The sequence below is a fragment of the Osmerus mordax genome, chromosome 13 (assembly GCF_038355195.1).
Source record: "Osmerus mordax isolate fOsmMor3 chromosome 13, fOsmMor3.pri, whole genome shotgun sequence".
NCBI lineage: Eukaryota > Metazoa > Chordata > Actinopteri > Osmeriformes > Osmeridae > Osmerus > Osmerus mordax.
Genome location: NC_090062.1, coordinates 1,917,990 through 1,939,743, shown reverse-complemented (window position 1 = coordinate 1,939,743; position 21,754 = coordinate 1,917,990). Strand labels below are relative to the sequence as shown.

The following is a 21,754-nucleotide window of genomic DNA, read 5'->3' as shown; positions in this document are numbered from 1 at the left end:
TCGTTGTCTCTCTCCGGCTGATATGAACCTTAAAAGAAAATATGTCCTTGTTCCGATACACACTGCCAAAGTCTATGGCATTGAGTATTCTCACACAAGGACATGAAGGAATTTCAAAATCAAAGTTGTTTCATGCTCCTCGTCGGGGAGGACAGGAAAGGGCATCAGCCTACATTCTATTTGAGGCCCCAGCTGCCCCTCTCTCTTTGTTGTGGCCCGCTGTGTTTTCATTTCTGTGTCCGTGGGAGTGGGAGCACTGTACAGCACCACAGCCTTTAATCTGAGCTCTCTGGTGCTGTGTCGTGTTACAGCCCAACACAATGGGGGCTCTGTTCTCCACTGAGGCGCCGCAGCTGGGACCTTCAGGCATGCTCAGTAGAGTGCGCTGTCTGACCCTGGGTGAGAGGAACTGCAGGCATTTTGGAGTGCCAATGGAACACACAATGGATGTGGAGTGAGGTCACAGTCAAGTTGACTCATGTGATTGTAAAGTGTGTGTGTTTCTGTCTGCGTGTGGCTTTTGTTCTGTGCTTTTATGACATGTTTCCACCTTTTTCATGATATCATTGGCAATTATCCTCAATGGTTTGCGAATCACAATTGCTGTGAGATGTGTTAAGGGATAAGACATTGTGCTTGTCACATACATACAAGCTTGGAAACAGCTTGTATGTTTCCAATGAGAGTTTCACCTGTGGGTTATGTGGGACAAGGAAGTAAATTGACAAAAAGCACCCCAAAAAATATCGTCTATACGTCCATTGTATGCTGAACAATGTAAAGTATGGACATACAGACAAAGACAGACAGACAGACAGACACACATGCATACACACACATGCACACACAGGCACACACCCACATAGTCAGATCTTCAGTATGGCAGTAGGCCCTTTGGTTAGGCTCCAGAGATGTGAGCCAAGACCTGTCTTTCAGCAAGCCCACCATGCCTCACTCACAGGCAGCCAGACCCACAGGAAGTAGCTTTCAAACATGGTGGTCCCACTCTTGTAGAAAACATGCTGACCGCAAATAAACACTCCCGGGCATGATAAAAGCAGATAGAATAAACACATACACACCGACACACACAAACACACACACACACACACACACACACACACACACACACACACAGACACACACACACAGTATTATTTGTATTTTACACTCTTCACCCCGTCCCAAATACTATACTTTTGATAGTACATATTTGAAAGACGACAGTCAAGATTTACTTAGAATGAATAGCTGGTCACAGAGTTTTGGCAGTCAGCGATTTCTCTTTAGACTGCCACCTCCACCAGAGCACTGAACTTGGATGGAAACCTGTAAGGAAACAAGGACTATTCTTCCACTCACACTTTCAGCGGGATAATTTGCTGCAGATGTTCTGGGACAAGTTCTTGGATTTAGAGTATGTCTTTTAATTGGACAAGGAGGACTGATTTATATTAGAATTTAATATGTGCAGGTGACTTCTCCATGATTTGACATCCAGCAAAAGCCATTTCCTGATCTGTAAATATATTAGTCTTCCAACATGTCATCTTTATAATAGCTTTGCATAAATGCTTTGGGCATGTTCATAGTTTCATTTTGGAAAATAAAAATATTTCAAATTTAAACCTGAACCCCTTTCCCGCCTCTCATGTTAACTCTGTATGGTTGAAAAACATAGATTAACATTTCATCGTCACTAATTGTTCAAGAACAAAAGAAGCATTTGAGACGACAGCAGATGTGCACTGCTATTACACTTTATTAAAAATAGAAACATATATTCCATAGTACTTTTCATACAGTCTACAATGGTCCACTGATAGTGTTTTAAAAATGATTTACAGACTATAAAACACTCTTGTGCTCAGTTCCTCATTTGGCCTAGATCCACTGTAGAAAAGTCTTCTGAGGACAGAATCTGGCAAGGAAGGACAGTTTTTCTTTCAGGAGCTTCTGTGAAAATTATACTTGAACGTAACCTAATGCACTTTACCAGCACATGCATTTTCATGGTACAATCACAAAACAGCATGAAGAGAAAGAACAGAAAAAGATGGAAACAGAAAGACTGGTGTCACCCAGAGAGGGAAATAAATCCACATACAATTTTCTTAAAAAAGATGGCACATTTATTGCTACATAAATGTTATATACATATTGTGATTTCTGTTACAGGGACAGAAAATTCAACTTCTCACTGCTGGTTTTTGATGTGCATCAACAATACCTTGAAATATTTGACACAAGAACAAATCTTTTATCAACCAACAATGAAAACTGAAGATGGACACAGATGGAGAGCACACCTTCAGGAATCGGGAGCTCGTACAATACCTCATACTAGACTGCGAGCTACAACCCTACTATGTTCTCAGGATGCTATTTGTAAATTTCAGATAATAATAGACAGGTTATGGTAAATAACCGTACATATTTACTGTCTAATATAGTAAAATAAAGTAAGAAACTTTTTACTCAAAACTTTGATTTCAAAAATCTAAAAAGAGTAATATTTTAAATTCAAGAAATGTTCTTACAATATTATTGTATAAAAGACTAATAACTACATTGAAAAATAAGCCAAATGTTTTTTTTGTCTTTTCTTTTTTTCTTCATATATTATACGAGGGAAAGCATCTGGGAATACAGCAAAGTCTAACAAAGCCAACAGAGGAGCAAAGAAACAGACAACAGAAAAAAAATAGGGAAAATGAGAGCAGGCAGTGACATACATTATAACCTCAATCAAAGTCTGCCAGCAACATGAATACAAACTCATGAATACTGAAATGAAGAACAAGGCCACATACAGTCAGAAAGAAACATGACAATAAGGGATCCCAAGTTTATCACAAATGAGTGTTGTTGTAATATGAAACTCTTGGGATGGTATTCAGTGGCATCCTTTGTTCTATTTTATTTTATTTTTTACAGAATACTGGATGTGTCAGTCTTGTTTTAAGGGAAGGTGATAATGGAAGACAATATATAAATAAATAAATGGAATATAAAGCAAGATTTAAGACCAAAAGAGACTTAAAAAAGGAGAAAAAAACATGCACACAAACAAATTAAATCGGCGACCAATGTTCTTTATCCGCAACGTAAAAAGAAACAAGGAAATCGTGCTCAAAACTGCTTTCGTTTAATGTGGCACCAGCCTGCAGGACCAATTGACCAACAACATGTGAATTCATGAAGCATCTAGTCTAGCCATTACCCTTCCATCCACGCACTGAGGCTCACTGTATTAAAGTACTTTACTGCTTTGATCAAAACAGAGCCATTCTAAATCACTTAAAAAGTTTCTCTCTGCTACTTCACATTGGACATCATATGCTTTACGACAAAGCCTAGAAACATGAGTTGTATACAGTTACAAATAAACATATAAATTGTGATTATTTTGAATAATGCTTTTTTGTTACTTTTATTTCTTTATTAACAGAAAGAAAAGAAAGTGATACGTTCTTTCAGGCCAGGTGATATTGTGGTCATCGTTTTGTTTCTACTTCTTCACTAAAATATATCTGATGAGACAGCACTAGCCAATCACAAACAGAAGAAACTTCAGGACAGAAGTCCTAAGCATGACTAACTAATAGCATAACCAAAGCCCATATGCTATCATAGAAAATAAACTGCAACATCAGAAATATGCTTACGTTTAACACTATATGGCAAAGGAATCGATGGGCAGTGAAGTCCCTCTTTTCCTTTAGTTAAGACACTAAGAAGTATGCAGGGAATGCTACGGCCTGTGAATGGTTTGCTCTCTTTATCGGACTTGCTCGCTAGGGAGAATAAACACGATAAGCCTGTATCTGACTGTTCAGGAAAACTAAAGTTTGCCACAGCTCTGTCTCCTTCAACACAGAGACTAATGGTGTCCAAGCTAGTGTACTACGGCCTGTAGTCCCACTGGTAAGATCACACCACTCATGGTCAGCACTCTTCAAATTCAGTAACATAAAAGACTGAACACACTCATGAGTAGGTAGTTTTGGTTAGCCATGCTGTTCATTGCGGAATGAATAGAAATAAATATACGTGAGTAACTTATCTTTTTTAGACTTAAGTCTTTGAACGCTCAGAAGCGCCAATTCTTTTGCAGTTGGGCATAAACATATATTAATTTGCATCTTTCTCAGTGCCTGAGTATCATTCCCTTAGATCAGGCTCACACTAGACTAGCCATGCTGGAGGGCTGGGCTGTATGAGTGACACTGGCAAACTGTAGATCAACCGAACAGCCACAGGCTTCTCAAAGCAATTTTCATAGCTTTCCCTTTAGAAACATAAACTTTATAGCTCAGTAACATAATAAATAGAAAAAAATGAATACAAAACACAAAAACAAAAACAATTGCTGTTACAATGCATTCGTCAATTCAGTTTAGGCACAAGGCAACTTCCACATGGGGGGTGGAGGAGATCGCGACAGTCTCTGATCGTTCAGATGCGACAACGCTGCTTGCAGACAGTGATATGTGCTGAAGTTTTTCTAGTGGGCAGAGTTTTGCTGAGGGCCGCCTTCACAGGGACCTGGACACAGGGTTGTCTTCAATCTCAGGATTGTGTTAGTCTGGAGTTTAGCTTCAAGTGGTCTGTCTCCTCCAATTTGTGTCACAAACTGTGAGTCCTGTCTGCCATTGGGAAGCAAGGTCCTCAAATCTTACATAATTGATCTGGATCACTTTGATCTGCAAGGCAACAAACAGGAATAACATCAGAGATGGAGCTACAGCAACAAAAACACAAAGCTATCCAGCAATCCATATGTCAAGCAACTATCCCATCCAAGTGTTTCAAGCTGAAAGTGGCTTGTTCACAGCAATGACTGAAGCGGTGTATCTCCACAGTGTGATAGTGTGTGGGGCGGTGTCCAGAAGATGGCTGTACCTGAATGCTCCTCACAGGTGTCCCATGGGGTTGGATGTGTCTGTGAGGCTGGGGTGGACCGCTGGATGGGCTTGCTGGGGGTCTCCAGAGACCCCAGACACCTTTTCTTCTTCCCTCCTCTTAAGGCAGGCCGCTTTTGGGTTCAGGTTTCGCTCTGCGAGGGTGAAAAGCAAAGAAAAAAAGAGATGGACTGAGACACAAACGAGAAAACACAACGCAGCACTATTCTCTCTGACTCTCTCCATCGTGGCAGGCATCCGGACATTTCCCTCTCCTTCTCTCTCTCTGCGCCGCGTTCGCCCCCTCTGCTCACAACAGCGTCTGAACTGGCCCTGTCTTGTGAGAGAGAGAGAGAGACAGGAGAGAGAGAGAGAGGGAGAGGGAGAGAGAGAGAGAGAGAGAGGGAGAGAGAGAGAGAGAGAGAGAGAGAGAGAGAGAGAGAGAGAGAGAGAGAGAGAGAGAGAGAGAGAGAGGGAGAGAGAGAGAGGCGTGAGAGAGGGGAGACCCTAACCTCGGACTTGCTGCTCCAGGCTGAGGATGACGGCCACGGCCTGGTGGAGGATCAGCAGCTTGGTCTGGGGCTTCTCGCTCTTCAGGTGGAGCTGGCACATGCGGCCCAGCTCCTTGAAGGCCTCGTTGATGTCGCGCACCCTCAGACGCTCGCGGGCGTTGTTGGCCATCCTCCTCTCGCGCTCCCGCTCGGCCTTCTGCTCTGGGTTCAGGTCCTCGTCCTCATTGATGCTGCTGCAGGCGGGAGAGAGAGAGAGACCCAGAGAGGTGAGACCCTGAGAGGGATACAGGTCTCGTTCCTGCTGTGGTGGTATCAGTGAGGTGTGTGTGTGTGTGCGTGGTACCTCGTCCGGGTGCCTCCTCGGGGAGTCTTGACGTCTCTTCTGTCGCTCTCGTCGTCTGACTTGAGGTCGTCGGAGGAGTGGTTGTCGTGCATGTCCTCCTTGTCCTGACTCTCCATCTTCAGCTCTAGGGCAGCGGCCACCTGGCCCGCCAGACCTGCAGCCAGACCTGCCACAAACACACCAGCATGGCATCTCACACTGCTTAACACATACACGCTAGCGTCCCTTCCAGAAACGTATGGCACACAAACGTCCTCTATGTTTCATCACCAGAAGACAGTATGCCAGTAGAGGGGCAAAAATCTACTTTGGGGGGCACAATTACACAGAGAAGTTGTGCTGCAAAACTTATGTTTAACTTAAAACACTTATTATATAATCAGCACAAGTGCCTTCACTGCACATTATTGATACTGAAATGACTTAATTACGTTATATATATTTCCGCCCATGCACCAGCATGATTATGACATGAGGTCAGTCAGTTTGAGAAGAGCATACAGTCATGGGCTGGTTGGAGGGAAGTGGAGAGTGTCTCACCTCTGAAGGTTTCTACTTGGTGGTTGAGCTCAGCGCTGGAAGTGGACCCTCCCCCAGCCAGGCCTCCATGGCTGCTGTTCAGACCGCCAGCCTCGTCACGGTGGGCCCCACCCTGTCAACACAACACCCAGGAGGAGGAGGAAGAGGAGGAGGAAGAGGAGGAGGAAGAGGTGAAGGTCAGTCAGAGAGGAGCCAAGAAACATCTCAATATGTGCTAGGCTGAGTGTGATAGTCTCTGAGGTGTACGAGGACATTCAAACACAGATCTGTCCCTGAGATAAATCTCTCAGACTTCTAAAGCAAAAAAAAATTCTCGTCAACTATATACTGACCTTCCCTCTAAAATGGAACGCAGTTCAAAAACAGAAAAGGTAACCTTGTAGCTTTTGGCTCTGAGCTCCGAAAGACAGATTTGCTAAGACAAGTCAAGGATAAGGCACATGGACATACATCACTATGCAGGTACTGTAAAATACTGCAATATTTGCTTTTGGCATATATCTTGCACATTCACTATACTAAAGTGTTAGACTGCACACCTATACTACAGTAACAATCGTTTTAGTACAGTACAGCTGGGTCAATGAGAAGGGTTTGGTACCTATATGAAAATCACATTTTGTCTATACATGCTAACATGTCATTTGTAATATGGTATTAGGTTATTACAGATGCCAAGAATAATCTCATAATATCGACTGCTTTGCTGTTATTAGTATTGTAACAGTTTTTTAGTGTTCAATTATTGCAGCTGGGTTAGGTGGCTTAGGTTCTATTGTGAATTTGTTGGGTTTTGTATTTACTTATATTTATATATTTAAATATACTTTAAACTTTATAAATATTGTTCAATTTAAAGAAAAAATTATCTATGAAAAAGCCTTTCTTTAATGTCATCCAACGTCTTTTTGTGGCTATCTTTTTTTAAAGTAGCGGTTCAGGCACTGTTTAGTCACCAGTACCATTTTAAAAGTATCGTTTTGGTAACGTTATTGTGAAAAAAATGATATCCAACCCTATCAATGAGTCAAAGGTTAAACAACAGAGACTTGTTTGTAAGCATTCCTGATGATTGATTTCTACTGATGTTGGGAACTGCTTTAGTTTGCTTAACTTTAATCAATAGCATCATAAGACTAACTAAATATGAACATATATCCATCTGCCTCTGTTCTCAGATACAATTTGCTTTGTCACAGTTAACTGCGGTTTGACGTGCATTTCTCTTCTACTATGAGGATGTGTCTCTTTCTCTGTTCTAATTCAAGACACAAACAATACAAGCTATTCGAAGCCTGACCATTTCCCTGTTTTGGCTTCCACATTCGTAGTGAGCCAGGCTTCTCCCGCCATGCCAGACCACATTGCCCCTCCTCTCCTCACCACATGTTCCCCAGCTATCTGGTTTCTTTTCTGGAAAAGGGGGGGGGGGGGGTGGTTGGCCATGGTGGTGGTGGACGGGGTGACATCTTCCACTTTTCTTGCGGAATGTGATCCCTAGTCACTCTTAGCCTCTGTTAACCCCACTGCCCCCCCACCCCTCACCCCGTCCCTCCCTCCCTCCTTCCCAACCCCCCACCCCGTCACCAGAACGCTAATCTCCGCTGCTCTATCAACAGGTGTCCAAATAGCTCTTTGTCTAGAGGGGGAGGAGTGGAGCTGGGGTTCTGCCCAGGGAAGAACGCTGCCATTTTCCTGGCTGGGCCTGATTACCATACAGCTGAGGGTGAGTTGCTGTGGCCTCAGAAGCACGCTTCCAACCATTCACATCTCCTGAGCTGCTCAGCGAGAGGTGGTGAGAGGAGGGGAGGGCAGGGGGCTGCCTGAGCTAAAGCCTGTGGCTGGGCCCTGTGGAGGCGGCAGGGCCTTGTCAGAGCAGATCTGTTAGGGTCTGAGCTCAACTCTCTCTCACAGAGGAAGCTGTGTGTCGGTGCAGACACAGCAAGTTCCCTCACTGTCCGCCTCTTCCAGTCACAGCCCACCACAACCACCACCATAGAACCTACCCCCCGTAGCCCGCTCACCACCCTCCACTTAGGAATGACGGAACCACTGACGTGCTACTAAAAAGCTATTTTGTTGCACACCAGAAAATACAACTTGGAGAGTTCCAAGTAGCACTACGCCAGTAGCAAAAAGCTCTGTGGAAAAAAAATCGACCACCATGCTTCATTTTCTTCTTTCTACAGAGATCTTACCGTGCACGTGGCAACAGCAACAAGACATCTAAAAGACACATTTAAAACACACTGAAACAACAAATTATTGTTGGCCAAGGGGACATTGGTCAAGTGTCATTGGTTTCCGCAGAAGCAGCTAAGACCACAAGTCAAACTACGATCCAAATTATGTTTGATGAATTTCAGCACAAATCACAAACACAATCCATTATAGCTTCTAGAAGCTACAGCCAGCGGGTAGTATTTACTGAGTTTGTTTCTAGCTCAGCAAGAGCGTGCTGACCATGTTTCTGTCCTCCTTTGTCCCATCCCCTCTCTGAGTGTAGAGAATAAATTTAATCTGATAGAATCTTAATCCCACCATGCCAGGATTCATTCAGAAATTTCACCCCAAAAATATGTCTCAAATGATTTTCCCATCACCTAGGGATTAATGTAGAACTGGCTTCCACTGTTGCAACTTCCACTACAGATGTGCTTAAATCCTGTTCCTTTTCAAAATGAAATAGCTGAGATGGAGGATGAGGGAATACAGCAGGGTTTGCTCTAAGACTTGCATTCCCCAGTTTCCCAGGAGTCCCTGTCTGTAGCACTCACAGGACTGTTCTACACCAACACTTTCCAGACCAAAGCACTCCCTTTTGCCTGGTTTTCTTTTTACGTGGTGCCTTTCTCATTGAGAGAGAGTCTTGAGCCAACCATTACACACATGGAAAGTATGTGAGTATAAGTTAAACTGCTCTCTGTGGAAAACGGCTCAATTTTTGCACATGGCAACAGCCCATTTTGAACAGGTGGTATCTGAGCTGGTTTATTGGTGTTTTTGGAGAAGCACAGCGCAAAACCACGCACCTCTTCATTAAGAAAATAAATGAGAGATGTATGCGCAATCACTCATGTGTTGAAACACAAAATGCTCCCCAATGGTCACTGCGTTCAGTCTCCTAAACACTGGAAAAACTCCACATCGTTTCCCTTCGTTCACGTTAGATAACTCCTACCATCGCTGCCGTCCGACTGCCACCCAACCCAGAAGCAGGGAAGCTGGCTCCGATGGCTGCTATTGGTCCATTGTGTGCTTGTCCCAGCAGGCTGTGTATGTCGCTGGGCAGACTGGCGGTGGAGCCCACGGCATGGTTCCTCAGGACGAGGATGGCATCGTCCAGTCTGTCCAGGCGATCCTCCATCCGAGACTGGGAGCACCAAGAGGGATGAAGAGAGGGGCGCGGGGGAGGAGGGGAGAAAGAAGGACAGAGCAGCTTAATATAAGCACATTACGAGCAAAAATTGAGGACACAGATTTGATGGTGTGGTCTTGGGCGAAGGAAAAAAAGACACCACATGGATAACAGAGGCAGTAAAGAAACAATCATAGACGATCATAAAAGGCATGGAGTTGAGCCATTTCAACCTGAGGTGGAGAATGAGGGATGTATTCAGAGCAGACATGTGCTTTCGTTTAAGTCTAACCCCCAGAAAACTGAGCCCCAGTCATTTTGAGTACCATGACTATTAATTTGGTATTAAGCGTCTTATGACTCTCCTAAGATGATTAGTACAAGCTGAAATGGCAAAATAGAAATGAACAAACAAAAACCCCAAAAATGAAGAAAAAATAATAATAATGAAAAAAAATGAAAAAAACACACGCCAAACCCAAATAAAAGAAGTGGCCAAAAAAAGAAGAAAAAAATATACTGCAAATACATGTAAACTGAGGTCTGGCTTGTGAGGAAAAAAACTGGTAAAAACAGAAGGATGAGTAAAGAGAAGCCTGGGTCTAAAGGGCAGGAGTACCTCGCAGACATCCTTTAAGAAAGACATAGCATCCTGGAGATGCTCATGAAGCTGCTGGTGAACTCTGTTTTTCTGGCAAAGTCAGACAGGAACAGGAAAGCATATGAGAATAGATCATCATCAGCGACAGACTTAGAGATACCAATGAGGTGGACAGGGTAAGACAGGTAGAAAGGAAAGATAAAGAAAGAGTCAGATAGAAACATTTGTTCCATATTGGTTTGGCAATGACCTCTGACCTATCCTATGAGCCAGTCCACTACTCTGGTGTCCCAGCCCTCCCTCCCAACCCCCTTCACACCAACACACTCAGTCACTCAAACTGAAGATCCATGGCAAGAAGCACACAGAACCATTAGGTACTGTAAATATTGACCCCCACCCCAAGCGGTCTGATTGTGTGAAGTGAGTGTTGGGGTGGGAGGGGTGTAGAGGTGAAGGTTGTTCCCTGGCTGTGCTGTGGTCCAAAGACAGCACAGGAATCCTTAAACAGTGGTTCAGGGCAACAGCTGCCAAGCCCCTAGCCCCCATAACTTGAACCCCACTCCTCCTATCCCCACCCTGGACCATAGAGACTGGGACAGATGGCAGTGGACACGCCCCAAGGGACGGGTATTGTTCAGCGTTGCCACCCCCCCACTCTCACAGACTCCTCCACATTTGTCAGCCAGGAATCTCCGTGTAATGCTACCCCTGCCCTCCAGAGAAACCCATCTACTGAGAGAGTGTCCATTAAAAGGTGCTCAGCATGTTGTGGGTGGGACCAGACAGGGGCAGGGAGGAGACAGAGGGGACCTTACCAGTGAGTGCAGAGAGTTTTCGTAGTTTGGAGACGAGGGGTTCTGGCTCCCATCTCTGGACCACTGGTTGGTACCTGGGAGGAGGCAGACAGGAAAGGAGAGTCACGGTTAATCACCTGACATGACCCTGTCAACACAACATGGCCGGCGACGGAAAACTGCATCCTGCTCCATTCTGCTGAAACATACAAGCCACCAGGCAGTCATAACACGCAATCACATCCTGTCTGCTCTCTGCTTTTGCCCGCTGAGAGGTATTGTCATCTTTGGGGGTTCGCCTACATCATTTCCTGCCGACCCGGGCTGCATCCTGTAACATGAGACAGTGGGTGGACGGCTCCAACAGCACACTGGGACTGGCGCTACATCCGCTCATTAATGAGCTAATGGCTAAAAATGCCTGGGGAACAATGTGAGCACTGATAAGGCCCTGCCGGGGATGTCTTCCCCTGACAGGGCTCCTCCATGGACAATGGTCGTCTTTCCAGAAGTCTAGAACTTTCCAGAATACAGCAGAGAAGTGTCCACTGGTGCACTGATCCGCTGACAACCTAAACCTGGTATGATTGGAAGAAAATGAAGTTGACATTCTAAGCAACCAATCACATGCCGGGGCAGGGTAATACTATACATGAGACTAACAACCTTCTTGAATGCCAGAAGATCCAGTCCAAGGATGACACTGAGGCCTGACCAAAACTTTCCGTTCTAAATTCTGAATATGACAAAGACAAGGCAGCTAGAATCCAAACAAATTCTCAAAAGATCAAATTAATGGGTTTCTTTTTGTAGAAAAAACTTAACTTGGATATAAATCAAGGGTATTATGAACTGTATGTGGAAGTAATTACAATCAGTACATAAAACGTGCTCAGTAAAAAGTGTCTGTCTGATTGGGCCCAAAATTAGTGTGAAATAAAAGGAATTCACATCTGCTCCTCAGATAGAACATTCTGGTCCAGTTCCTTTATCCAGATCCACACAGTCCACTACCACCGAGCAAACACAGTGCAACATGAGGTAATGCATTATGCCAAGCTTGTGGTTTATAAATGAAAATAGTTTGACTGTCCTTAATGGACTCTGACAATAAGGAAATGTCCCAGGTTATTTATATTAGGCAGTGTTAGTGAGCCAAGCTCTGGGCTGACGGAGCACCGTCTGGTCTCCATTACACTGAAGCCCAGCCAAGCTCAGGCCAGCCCACATACTGGAGCAGAGGAGAGTACACACTGTAGCACAATTTCCACATGGGGACTGTGTTTAGGTTGCCTCTCTGTTATTTAAGCTTTTTGTCAAAAGCTGTTAGAGCGGACCTCATTTTCAACTGCTTCTCCCAAAATATAATGTTGTAGAGAGAGTGAGAGATAGAGGGAGGGAGGAGGAGGGGCGGGGAGATAAATACCATCGGTTTGTTTCTGACAAACATTAGGATAACATCTTGCTTGGACCTTGGGGTACTGTTTAGGGTAGGACTTTCCACTGATCCATCCTCCAAAACAGTGAAGCACACCCATCCAGCACCCTAGTCGACGTGTATCAGGGAGCCTTACTCTACACATCGCCTGGAAAAGCAGACTTTAATTAACAGGCTATTAAAAGCTACTTTGGCACAGGAAATGAAGGGGCCTCAATGTTGTGCCTCAGCTTTCTCTCTGGTGTGAATCAGGCAAGAGCCTCTCATGAGGCTCTCCGAGCTGAGGCTGGGGCTGAGACTAAGATTGAGGCTGGGTCTTGGGCTGAGACTACGGCTGAGGCTGGGGCTGAGGCTGGCTCGTATGATAAATGAGTCTGAGGCTCTGGACTCTGTTGTAGGGCCAGGCTAATTGAACACACCAGCCTGGATAAATAGGCAGTATCTGTGCCTAATGAACAGATGGGTGCATTCTAGCTCCGTCTCGACCTCAAGCCAAATGATGCACCGGCCTTCATTTAGAACCTCTCAGTTATAAAAATGAATAAACATATTTTCAGTCATCCAACTTCCCCTCTCAAACTGCAGTAACTTTGTGTTTTTTATCTGGGGGTGGGGGGGGGGGACAGCGATCCAGACAAATCCTCTTGACAGAACAGAAACAGTCCACACACACACACGTATTGTCATTTCTTATCGTTTGTGTTTCTTTATCAGCTATAACGAACAAACCACACCCAAATGACTGTGGTGTCAGCCTCCAGAAAGAGGCATGCATCATGTGACAGGTCCGTGTTATGAAGGTCCGGGTGCCTGTCTGGAGAGAGAGAGGGGATCCCCCCTGTGTGAGGCCGATATGGGCCACCTCGTCAGCTGAGTCACGGCCGCCCCCCTGCCCCCCTCTGTCAGATAGATGAGGCCCATTTGCAGCCTGGTCTGTGGGGGGGGACAGCTGTCCACGGGCCAGGGCAACAGCTGAGGTCGATGACGGGGGGGGGAGAACGTGGGGGGGGGGGGGGGGTACGCGGGACAGCTGTCGCCAGTACATCATCACATGAGGAACAACTGCCCACTAAAACAACACACCGGGACGTCCCTTTTCTGGCAGTCTCGCTTTCTCTCTATATCGGCCCTTAATTTCCTCACCCTTTCTCTCTCTCTCTTTCTTTCTCTCTCTCTCTCGATGCATCTCTTGGGAATCTGCAAACTGATGCTCTACCTGCCCTTCCAGAGGGGGAGCTGTGGGTCACCACTGTACCTGCAGACAATGCAGCACCAGCCGTGACCGTCAGGGGCGAGGGAGAGTCAGCGGGGGTCGAGGGGTTGGATGGAAAACTACTGCTGGTGTGGTCGGGAGAGTAAATCTGTAAAGAGAGAGATTGGAACATTGGAGGAAGGGATAGAGGGAGACAAAGAGAGAGAGAGAGAGATCCGTCAGTATGGCAGCACATGCGACCCTTTGAAATCCCAACCTGTCGTTCCTCCATACTTTCTTTTTTATTGCCTGTGTTACCATCCCTCAGCCAGCGCCAGGCCAAAATTGTCTCATCAATTCTGGGGATTTAACTACCAGGGAGCCCATAAACGTGCTCAGTGCATACATATGGGCCTTTAACTGTGAGCAGGGTCCTCAGTAAAGTGAGAAAGCTGTGTTAAACACAAGATTCACTCTGACACCTTCATAGAACCAGTCCCCCTCCCCCCACTGTGGTCGCTAGCTACTGTCATAGCCTGCTCATCACAGCTCTTACTGGAACTAGAGGGCAAGCAGGAAGAACACTTACACCATCACTGCTACCGTCACCTACTAGGGGGACAGAGAACTACATATTCACTTGAGATCTAATGAAACCACTGCAACAAAGCAAGTGAACGTTTAGGCTAAGGGGGACTAAAATCTCTCTCAAATACCATGAATATCCCTCTATCGTGTTTCAATACAACTCCAGCATAAATCCGCAGTGTAGCTGGAGATAAGAAGGGGTAGGGAAAAAGGGAGAGAATGCCAGTCAGAGAGAGAGAGAGAAAGAGAGAGCTAGAATGAGACAGCAAGAGGGAGGAAGAGAAAGAGAGAAAGGGAGAGAGAGTGAAGCCATCATTAATCCTTCAGTTAAATGGGGTTGTGTGTGTGCATGTGTGTGTGTGTGTGTGTGTGTGTGTGTGTGGTGGAGGTGGGGGAGGGGGTGCACCCCCCTGCTGCACCTCTCTTTAACTGACCTCACCATAGCCTGAACCGCCTGGCAGAGGTAGTCTCTAATGTACTAACTATCCTAGTTATCCGAGTTTGAGAGCAGGTTACTGAGTTTTCAGGATGTCATGTCAATCACTGGATCATAGGGGGGATGAAGTGACTCGGAAGCACAGAGATTACATCTTTTCAACTTCCTCTGGGATTTCATTTGATTAGACAAATGCTGGATTAAAGCACACAACACATCTCCCATTTTCCCCCCTTTCATCAGAGGATATTTGGTGCTATAATGGGAATGCAGAAATCCGGGAATTAGGGTTTGATTCCATCTAATTAGCAGAGACAAACAGTAAATCCAGTGGGATTTCTGTTCGAAGTAAGGTTCAAATTGCACTCCAGCATTTGGCTTCTGAAAATACTTTATCACGCACTCACTATTGATAACCATATTTTAACACTGATCTTGCTTTGTATTGCAATCAACACAGAGCATCCAGTGAGGGCCGAAGTTATTGTGTCTCTCTGAGTATGTTAAGAGTAAAAACCAGGCCCCTGTAAACGTGTGCATTTTAACCTCAAGGGATTTCATAACTCCTGACCCTGTGGTGTATGGCGGCCTATTCATCTCCTCCGTGGCCTCTTCTGCTGTATTCAAACGGCGACACCACTAATTTTACCAACAACAAATGAAGCTCCACCCCCTCATTGGTCATGCTCCCCCCAGGCGGCGGGGGGCCAATAAGCAGTGCCGGTTTAAAAGGGCGGAGAACAAAAGGCTCACAAAGGGAGGGCCTGCAGAGTTGAGCCACAGCAGTTAGAACCCCCCAATCCCCCCCAACGCCGCCCACAGCCCCCCCCCTCCCCCCTCCCCCAACACCGCCCACAGCCCCGCCCCTCGTCTCAGCCCGGCCCAACCGTGTCCATTTCACTACAGCTTTGTCATGCTAATGGGATTGAGTCTGAGAATACAAAAAGACTTAATTTGTGATTATCACCCCCCCCCCCCCCCCCCCCCCCCACACTCCACCACCACACACACTCTTTCGGGGTGAGTATAGGTAAGCCATCCACTTCCCAAATGTAAAGCCATGAGGCTAGTCAGATGTCTTTTTTATCACTTTTTTATCACTTTTTCCCGGGGAAGAAGTTATGAAGTACTTGGTTTTCATGATATCTGAAGATAGTCAAGGGCTGGTGGCTGAGCGGTTAGGGAATCGGGCTGGTAATCTGAAGGTCGCCGGTTCGATTCCTGGCCGTGAATAATTACGTTGTGTCCTTGGGCAAGGCATTTCACCCTACTTGCCTCGGGGGAATGTCCCTGTACTTAATGTAAGTCGCTCTAGATAAGAGTGTCTGATAAATGACGTAATGTAATGTAAGGTCTTATGCTGGGCTAAAGATATTGTTATGGGGATCTAAACAGTAGAGATAGAGGAGGGTCAGGAGCTGAACTAAAGGCTGAAATATACTACTCTGACTCCATTACGGACAGACAGACAAAGTCGCTCTGGATACGAGCGTCTGCTAAATGACTAAATGTAAAAAAAAGTCCACAAGTCCAAAAGGTAGAGCTGCTGCTTGCCCCCTACGGACCCCAGAAGATGGAGAACGGAGTCTAGAGTCAGAGCTACTGGGAGTCCAACCCTCAGCATGATGCATTAGAGGACAACACAAATACCAAGGGTTGATTATTCAAACTGGTGCATAATCCATAGGCTTTGGGAATGTTTTTTTGAAACGTACAATTCCCTTTCTTGTACACTGAGATTAAGACCACAATTATCCAGGCTTAGGCCCAAAAACTACTGCAAACATATCCTCTGGGCTTATTTAATCAGCGTTCAGTATAGCACTTAATACCCGATGGAACCTGCAAGGTCTCAGTCTTTAGAGATAGAAGCAGCCATTATTCTAATGCACTGTCTCCATTTACCACAGACACTGACACTTTGGTTTGAAGGTAAGTCTGGGTGGGTAGACATGACCAGAGGCATTCACACCCTGAGAATGGATCAAAATGGACAGGAGAATGCCCAGTAGGAATTCCTCAACGTCAATGTAACCAAAATACTTCAAACCAAACAGATTACAACAACGCGAGTGTGCAATTTTAGGTGGACTGGGGATTTGCCACTATTTACATGAACAACAAATGGGTTTTTAACCCCTCAGATAACTCTCTTGAGCACCAGGCTGGATGTGGAGGGGGGGGGGGGGGGTGGACAACTCACCGAGGCAAGGGCTTTGCCCAGCGCATCTCCAGTTTGTGAACCTCCGCTGCCGTTCCCCCGATTTGTGGCAGCTACGACAACAGAGAAGCAGGCCTTTATAATACCGAGCTTAGACACAGCCAAGAGAGGTCACACAGCACACACGACAGCCAGACGGCTGCCTGACCCAGTGACATGAGAGGCTAGATGTTCATCACAGATCACACCGTTTTTTTTACATAGATACATTTTAAGCAGGCCTCAGGACTTGAAACTCCACACAAAAACAGACAACGTACCCATGACTCCCTCGGGGACGTTGACGGGCGGGGTGGTGTGTGTGGCGTTGACGAAGGGTGAGGTGCTGGCATTGCTGCGATGGAAGCTGGACATTGGAGGAAGACTGGCGTTGATGTCTGTTGGAGAGACCGAGTGTGGAGGGTAGTTCTGAAAGACAGAAACACACAGGACACCAGTTGGCTTCTTAGTTTGGAGAGTTCACTTCTACCCATGATTCCATTTTACTTCCTGGCCAGTGATGAGAGTGATGCTGTGGTGTGGGAGGGGCAAGAAAGAGACAGAGAAGCACGGACATGAGAGAGACAGAGTGAGAGAGTGAGAGAGAGAGAGAGAGTGTGAGAGAGAGAGAGAGAGAGAGAGAGAGAGAGAGAGAGAGAGAGTGTGAGAGAGAGAGAGTCTGCATGTGTTGTCCTTTCACTATAGACTGCTTTGCAACATTATTTTACCTGAAGATTCATGCCAATAGAGCATGATCAATTGAAGTGAGTGAGAGAGACAGAGAGTAAGAGAACGCGAGAGAGAGTGAGAGGACAGAGAGAAAGACAGAACGAGAAAGAGGAGAAAGAGTGTGAGAGTGAGAAACAGAAAGAGCGTGAGAGACAGACAGAAAGAGAGTGAGTGAGAGGGGGAAGGCTTTGGTCAGATAGCAGCTGCAGCCACCACAGTCAGCAGACAGAGCAGATCAAGCACTGATACAGGGTCAGCAGTGTATACACAGATAATGACCAGACAGACAACATCAGATAGAGAGATAGCAAGACAGAGAAACACACACACACACTTACTAAAGGCGCGAGTGTTGTGTGTGTGTGTGTGCTTGTGTGTGTGAGTCTTGGGGAGGATTTGGGGCTAGACTACCACAACGTCTGGCAGCTGAGAGAATACACAATCACACATTCAGACTTTACGTGTGCAGTTCTATAGAATCAATTTGAATTCAATGTCATGTTTATTGTGTGGACACCAGCTGGGCATGCTTACCAGACGCTCATGTGAGTGCAGGTTGCCGTAGTTTCCAGACTGTGGCATGTGAGATGACGACACTCCCAGCATCCCACTGTAGCCGGGCTGGCTGATCCCATTGGATGAATTCCACTGGTCCGAGGAACTATGGGTCCCATCTAATGACACACACACACATCAAAAAAACAGAGAGCAATTCAAGTCTATTTCAAGCACATTTCGATCGTTTACGATCCTCCTTTGGGCCAACGTGAGGATCGTCCGCTTGACGGGAACGGATCAGACCGCACTGGGGAACAGGGATCGCTTTCGTTTCAGTTTGATTGGTTGCGGCCAAAGTCGGGAGGAGATTGAATTCAATAGGCCTGAGCCCCCGTGAAGAAACCAACACACACACATGCAGCTTGATGATGAGAGCTGGGAGAGACCTCTCCACAGAGTTCAGACCTTCTCTGTAGAGTCTGGAGGTCACACCATAGGGGTTTGTCTGTGGGTCTGGTTCTGGAACCGAAACACAAGCCAGGCTCTGGACACAGCTGACATAACACTGGGCTCCCAGGATAACAGAGACACCATCCCTTCAAAGAACCAGGACTCTCAGTCCACACACACACATACACAAATACAGATCTACAAAGGTAGGAACAATGTAAGTGTCATCGATTTAGTTGAATAGTTCAAATAGTTCAACCGATACAATCTGATACACTGGAGACAGTAACAGAGTATGGTGTTTTTATGATCATGGTGCATCGTCACTAAGGAAGTACAGTATACCGGGGATCAGCAAAGACAAGACGTTCATGCTAAACAATCACTACAGACCCAGGATCAACATCAGCACTCAACCCAGTTGGATGAATTCCGAGATGGAAAAAATATGGTTAAAAATCGGAGGCACTCACCAAAGTAAGTGCTGGCGAACATACTGCTGGGCGGTTTAGGAGAAGAGTATGAGGGGGAGTCTCTGTTGAAATCTTCAGAGTTGGGAGATGGTGCGTACACCTGACGAGAGAAAAAACAGACATTATTAGCGGGAAAAGAGCAGCGTGAGGTTGAGGCAGCACGGCTGTGTTCTGGGGCCCGTCCAACTCATTATCCTCTCAGACTAGGGGTGAGATCCCCTCTCTCTCCACGATAGCTCCAGCATAATGAGAAGGCGGATGAATGAGTAGACTAATGCAGAGGACCTGCAGCTTCGGGGCTGCCCTAAACCCCCACCCTCCTACACTGCGAATGTCTCTGACATTAGACAAACAAACTAACTCTGCCGCGCCTCAGTTCCTCACAGGGCCGGCCGTTTGAAACGCAAGGCCCGGATCGCATCTTCGTAATGAGTGCTGCGCTCGAGCTCAGAATCCACCATGCCATTTGAAGGTCTCCGTCGCACAGCAGCTGGGCTCATTTGGAAGGTTCCGGGAGGGAGGAGTGGATTACAGGGGGTGTTTGCATTTCAGATCGTCTCAGCTCTTAATGGAAGTATAATGACATTGGCTCACGCGCTTACAATAAACACGACGCAAATTACTCCTCGCCAAAGGCACATATCAAATGAGAGGGCAGGAAAGAAATGAGGGGGGCAGGCAGGGTTTATTATTTATTATTATTTATTTTGGTACCTGTGAACGAGGGGGTGCTGAGGAACTGCATACTGCTGTGCAGCTGTGTCTGTGCCAGGCTGGGCACAGAGATCAAAGAGACTGGAGGCCAAACACCAGTGATGTGGTCCCTTACTTCATCCCCTCCAGATGGGTGGAGGGAAGGAAGGAGGTAGAAGGAGAGCAGAGGAGGGAGGGTTTGGGTAGACTCACCAAGTCACAGCAAGGGCAGGTCCCTAACACTACCCATTGCCTAGCAGCACAAATCACCAGCAGACCTGTCAACCCTTATACGCACTCCACCCACCCTGTCCTCTAAACACCTGCCATGTAAATTAACTTTTAATGACCTGACAGCTAACTCTGGGGTTTGAATCAAAACTTTAAAGGTGTATGATGCCATTAAATATTGCAAGAAGTAAAGTAGACATTAAATGGTCAGTGTCATTTTAAAAGTTGATTTTCCATTTACTCACTGACGGCGCACCGACTAGGACAGACAGGCACATGCGCACACACACGCACGCACGTGCCTGTGCACCCGCACAAGGAAACACGTGGGCCAACATCAACACTTTAAGCACCAAGTCAGCTTAGCCAACGCAAGGCCACGGGGTCTTGCTGAGCGAGCGCTTCGTCTGTGTGTCATTGGCTGTGTGTTAACACTAGCACCCTGGGAAGGGAGGGGCTCTCTCCTGGGTGCGCCGGCTCACACATGTGACCCAGGGTGTGGGGCTCCCGTGGTGATCCCAGGTTAGCCTACCCAGGAGCGCAGGCTTTGTCTACGTCTGAGCCCTCCATGGGCAGCATATGGCGGAGGACAATGCTAATTGTCTCCTTTACCCTGGGCTAACCAGTCGAGGCATTAATAAACCATCCCTAATGCAGGGAGCGTCGTTCTGCAAGGCCTCTGGAGGAGAGGGCCCGCCTGGGTTTCCTTTTACCAGGACGGTAATTAAGGAGCCGTCACTCACACAAACAGAGGGTCCCAGAGGGTTCCAGACCAGCCCCGCTAGCTCACTGGGCCTGTTGTGTGAGCTAGCCCTGCTTTGTTTTGGACTTTCTTATCAAAGAGAAACAGTACTTCGATGTGTCTTCTCCCCATGAAGTTAGAATTAATTCAGGAAAAAGATTTACTTAAATTCACCTCAGGCCTCATTTGACACTTGTGGTCGATCCTCAAGTGGGCTAGTGTCCCTGTACATTTACAAAAAAAAATTCTAGTGGGGTGGTTGTCTAGATGAGGGCAGTGATCTCCTTCCTTCTATCCAAGCCTACATCTAAGTAGGCCCACTCACTCACCTCCCTGCCTGGCACACCTGCCCTTGATCACCACCAAGCAAAACAGCACATGGAAAAAAACCATTAAACTGTCAACATAGGGATATACCAAATGGAGTGGAAAAAAATTACTCCTTTAATTAAAAAAAATACTTTTGAATGAAAAAAGCAAGACGGAAACAACTGATAAAGTCACAAAGAGAGAAAGGCTCAAAGCGTTGGACTGCAAATGACAACAGCAGTATCCTGTCTCTGCATGTCACTATTAGGAGTCAAAACCATGCCTGGGGGCATTTCTTTTCAAGTCCACATCTAACACACTACTAAAGGCTAAAAGCATACAGCTCCGACACAATGGTCCCCCGTTCTAGCAATGTTCTGCCGTCCTGATGGGACACGTCCAACATCTCCAGTCTGCTAGCAGTCAATGCTTTCAACAAGACGCTTTAAGCCTGAAGCTTTTCATGCAAAAGGCCCCCAGATTTAGGACTCTGGGGGAAAACAACTTTGAAAGAGTGAGCTGTACTGTCTGATTATGGAGGTGATATGCTGCAGACTGTCTAAGGAGAGCTGTCAGTGTGCTTTCAAGAATCTCTGGCCAAATGCAGTCATTTTCTTGGGCTGTAAACACTCATTTCATATTTCCTCGGGTGAGATGGAACACATTTTCCGGATGCTTCCTTTCTGAAATCCTCATTGCACTTGAGGGATATTAGTCAGG

At 46.2% G+C, this 21,754-nt stretch overlaps 1 protein-coding gene across 2 annotated transcripts in view; it reads right to left on the bottom strand.

Moving 5' to 3' along the window:
* Positions 1-1,754: 1,754 nt before the first annotated feature.
* Positions 1,755-21,754, bottom strand: part of tcf12 (transcription factor 12) — an 81,039-nt gene continuing 61,039 nt past the window's right edge. For both annotated transcript variants that reach the window (XM_067248681.1, XM_067248682.1), the window contains 12 exons: positions 19,060-19,159; positions 18,173-18,312; positions 17,191-17,338; positions 16,913-16,983; positions 13,749-13,854; positions 11,077-11,150; positions 9,481-9,672; positions 6,300-6,411; positions 5,760-5,925; positions 5,417-5,649; positions 4,906-5,059; positions 1,755-4,706 (listed from right to left, as the gene is read on the bottom strand). In XM_067248681.1, the coding sequence (XP_067104782.1) occupies positions 4,917-5,059; positions 5,417-5,649; positions 5,760-5,925; positions 6,300-6,411; positions 9,481-9,672; positions 11,077-11,150; positions 13,749-13,854; positions 16,913-16,983; positions 17,191-17,338; positions 18,173-18,312; positions 19,060-19,159 (1,485 nt within the window). In that variant the 3' untranslated portion in view covers positions 1,755-4,706; positions 4,906-4,916. The remainder of the gene's footprint in view (positions 4,707-4,905; positions 5,060-5,416; positions 5,650-5,759; positions 5,926-6,299; positions 6,412-9,480; positions 9,673-11,076; positions 11,151-13,748; positions 13,855-16,912; positions 16,984-17,190; positions 17,339-18,172; positions 18,313-19,059; positions 19,160-21,754) is intronic.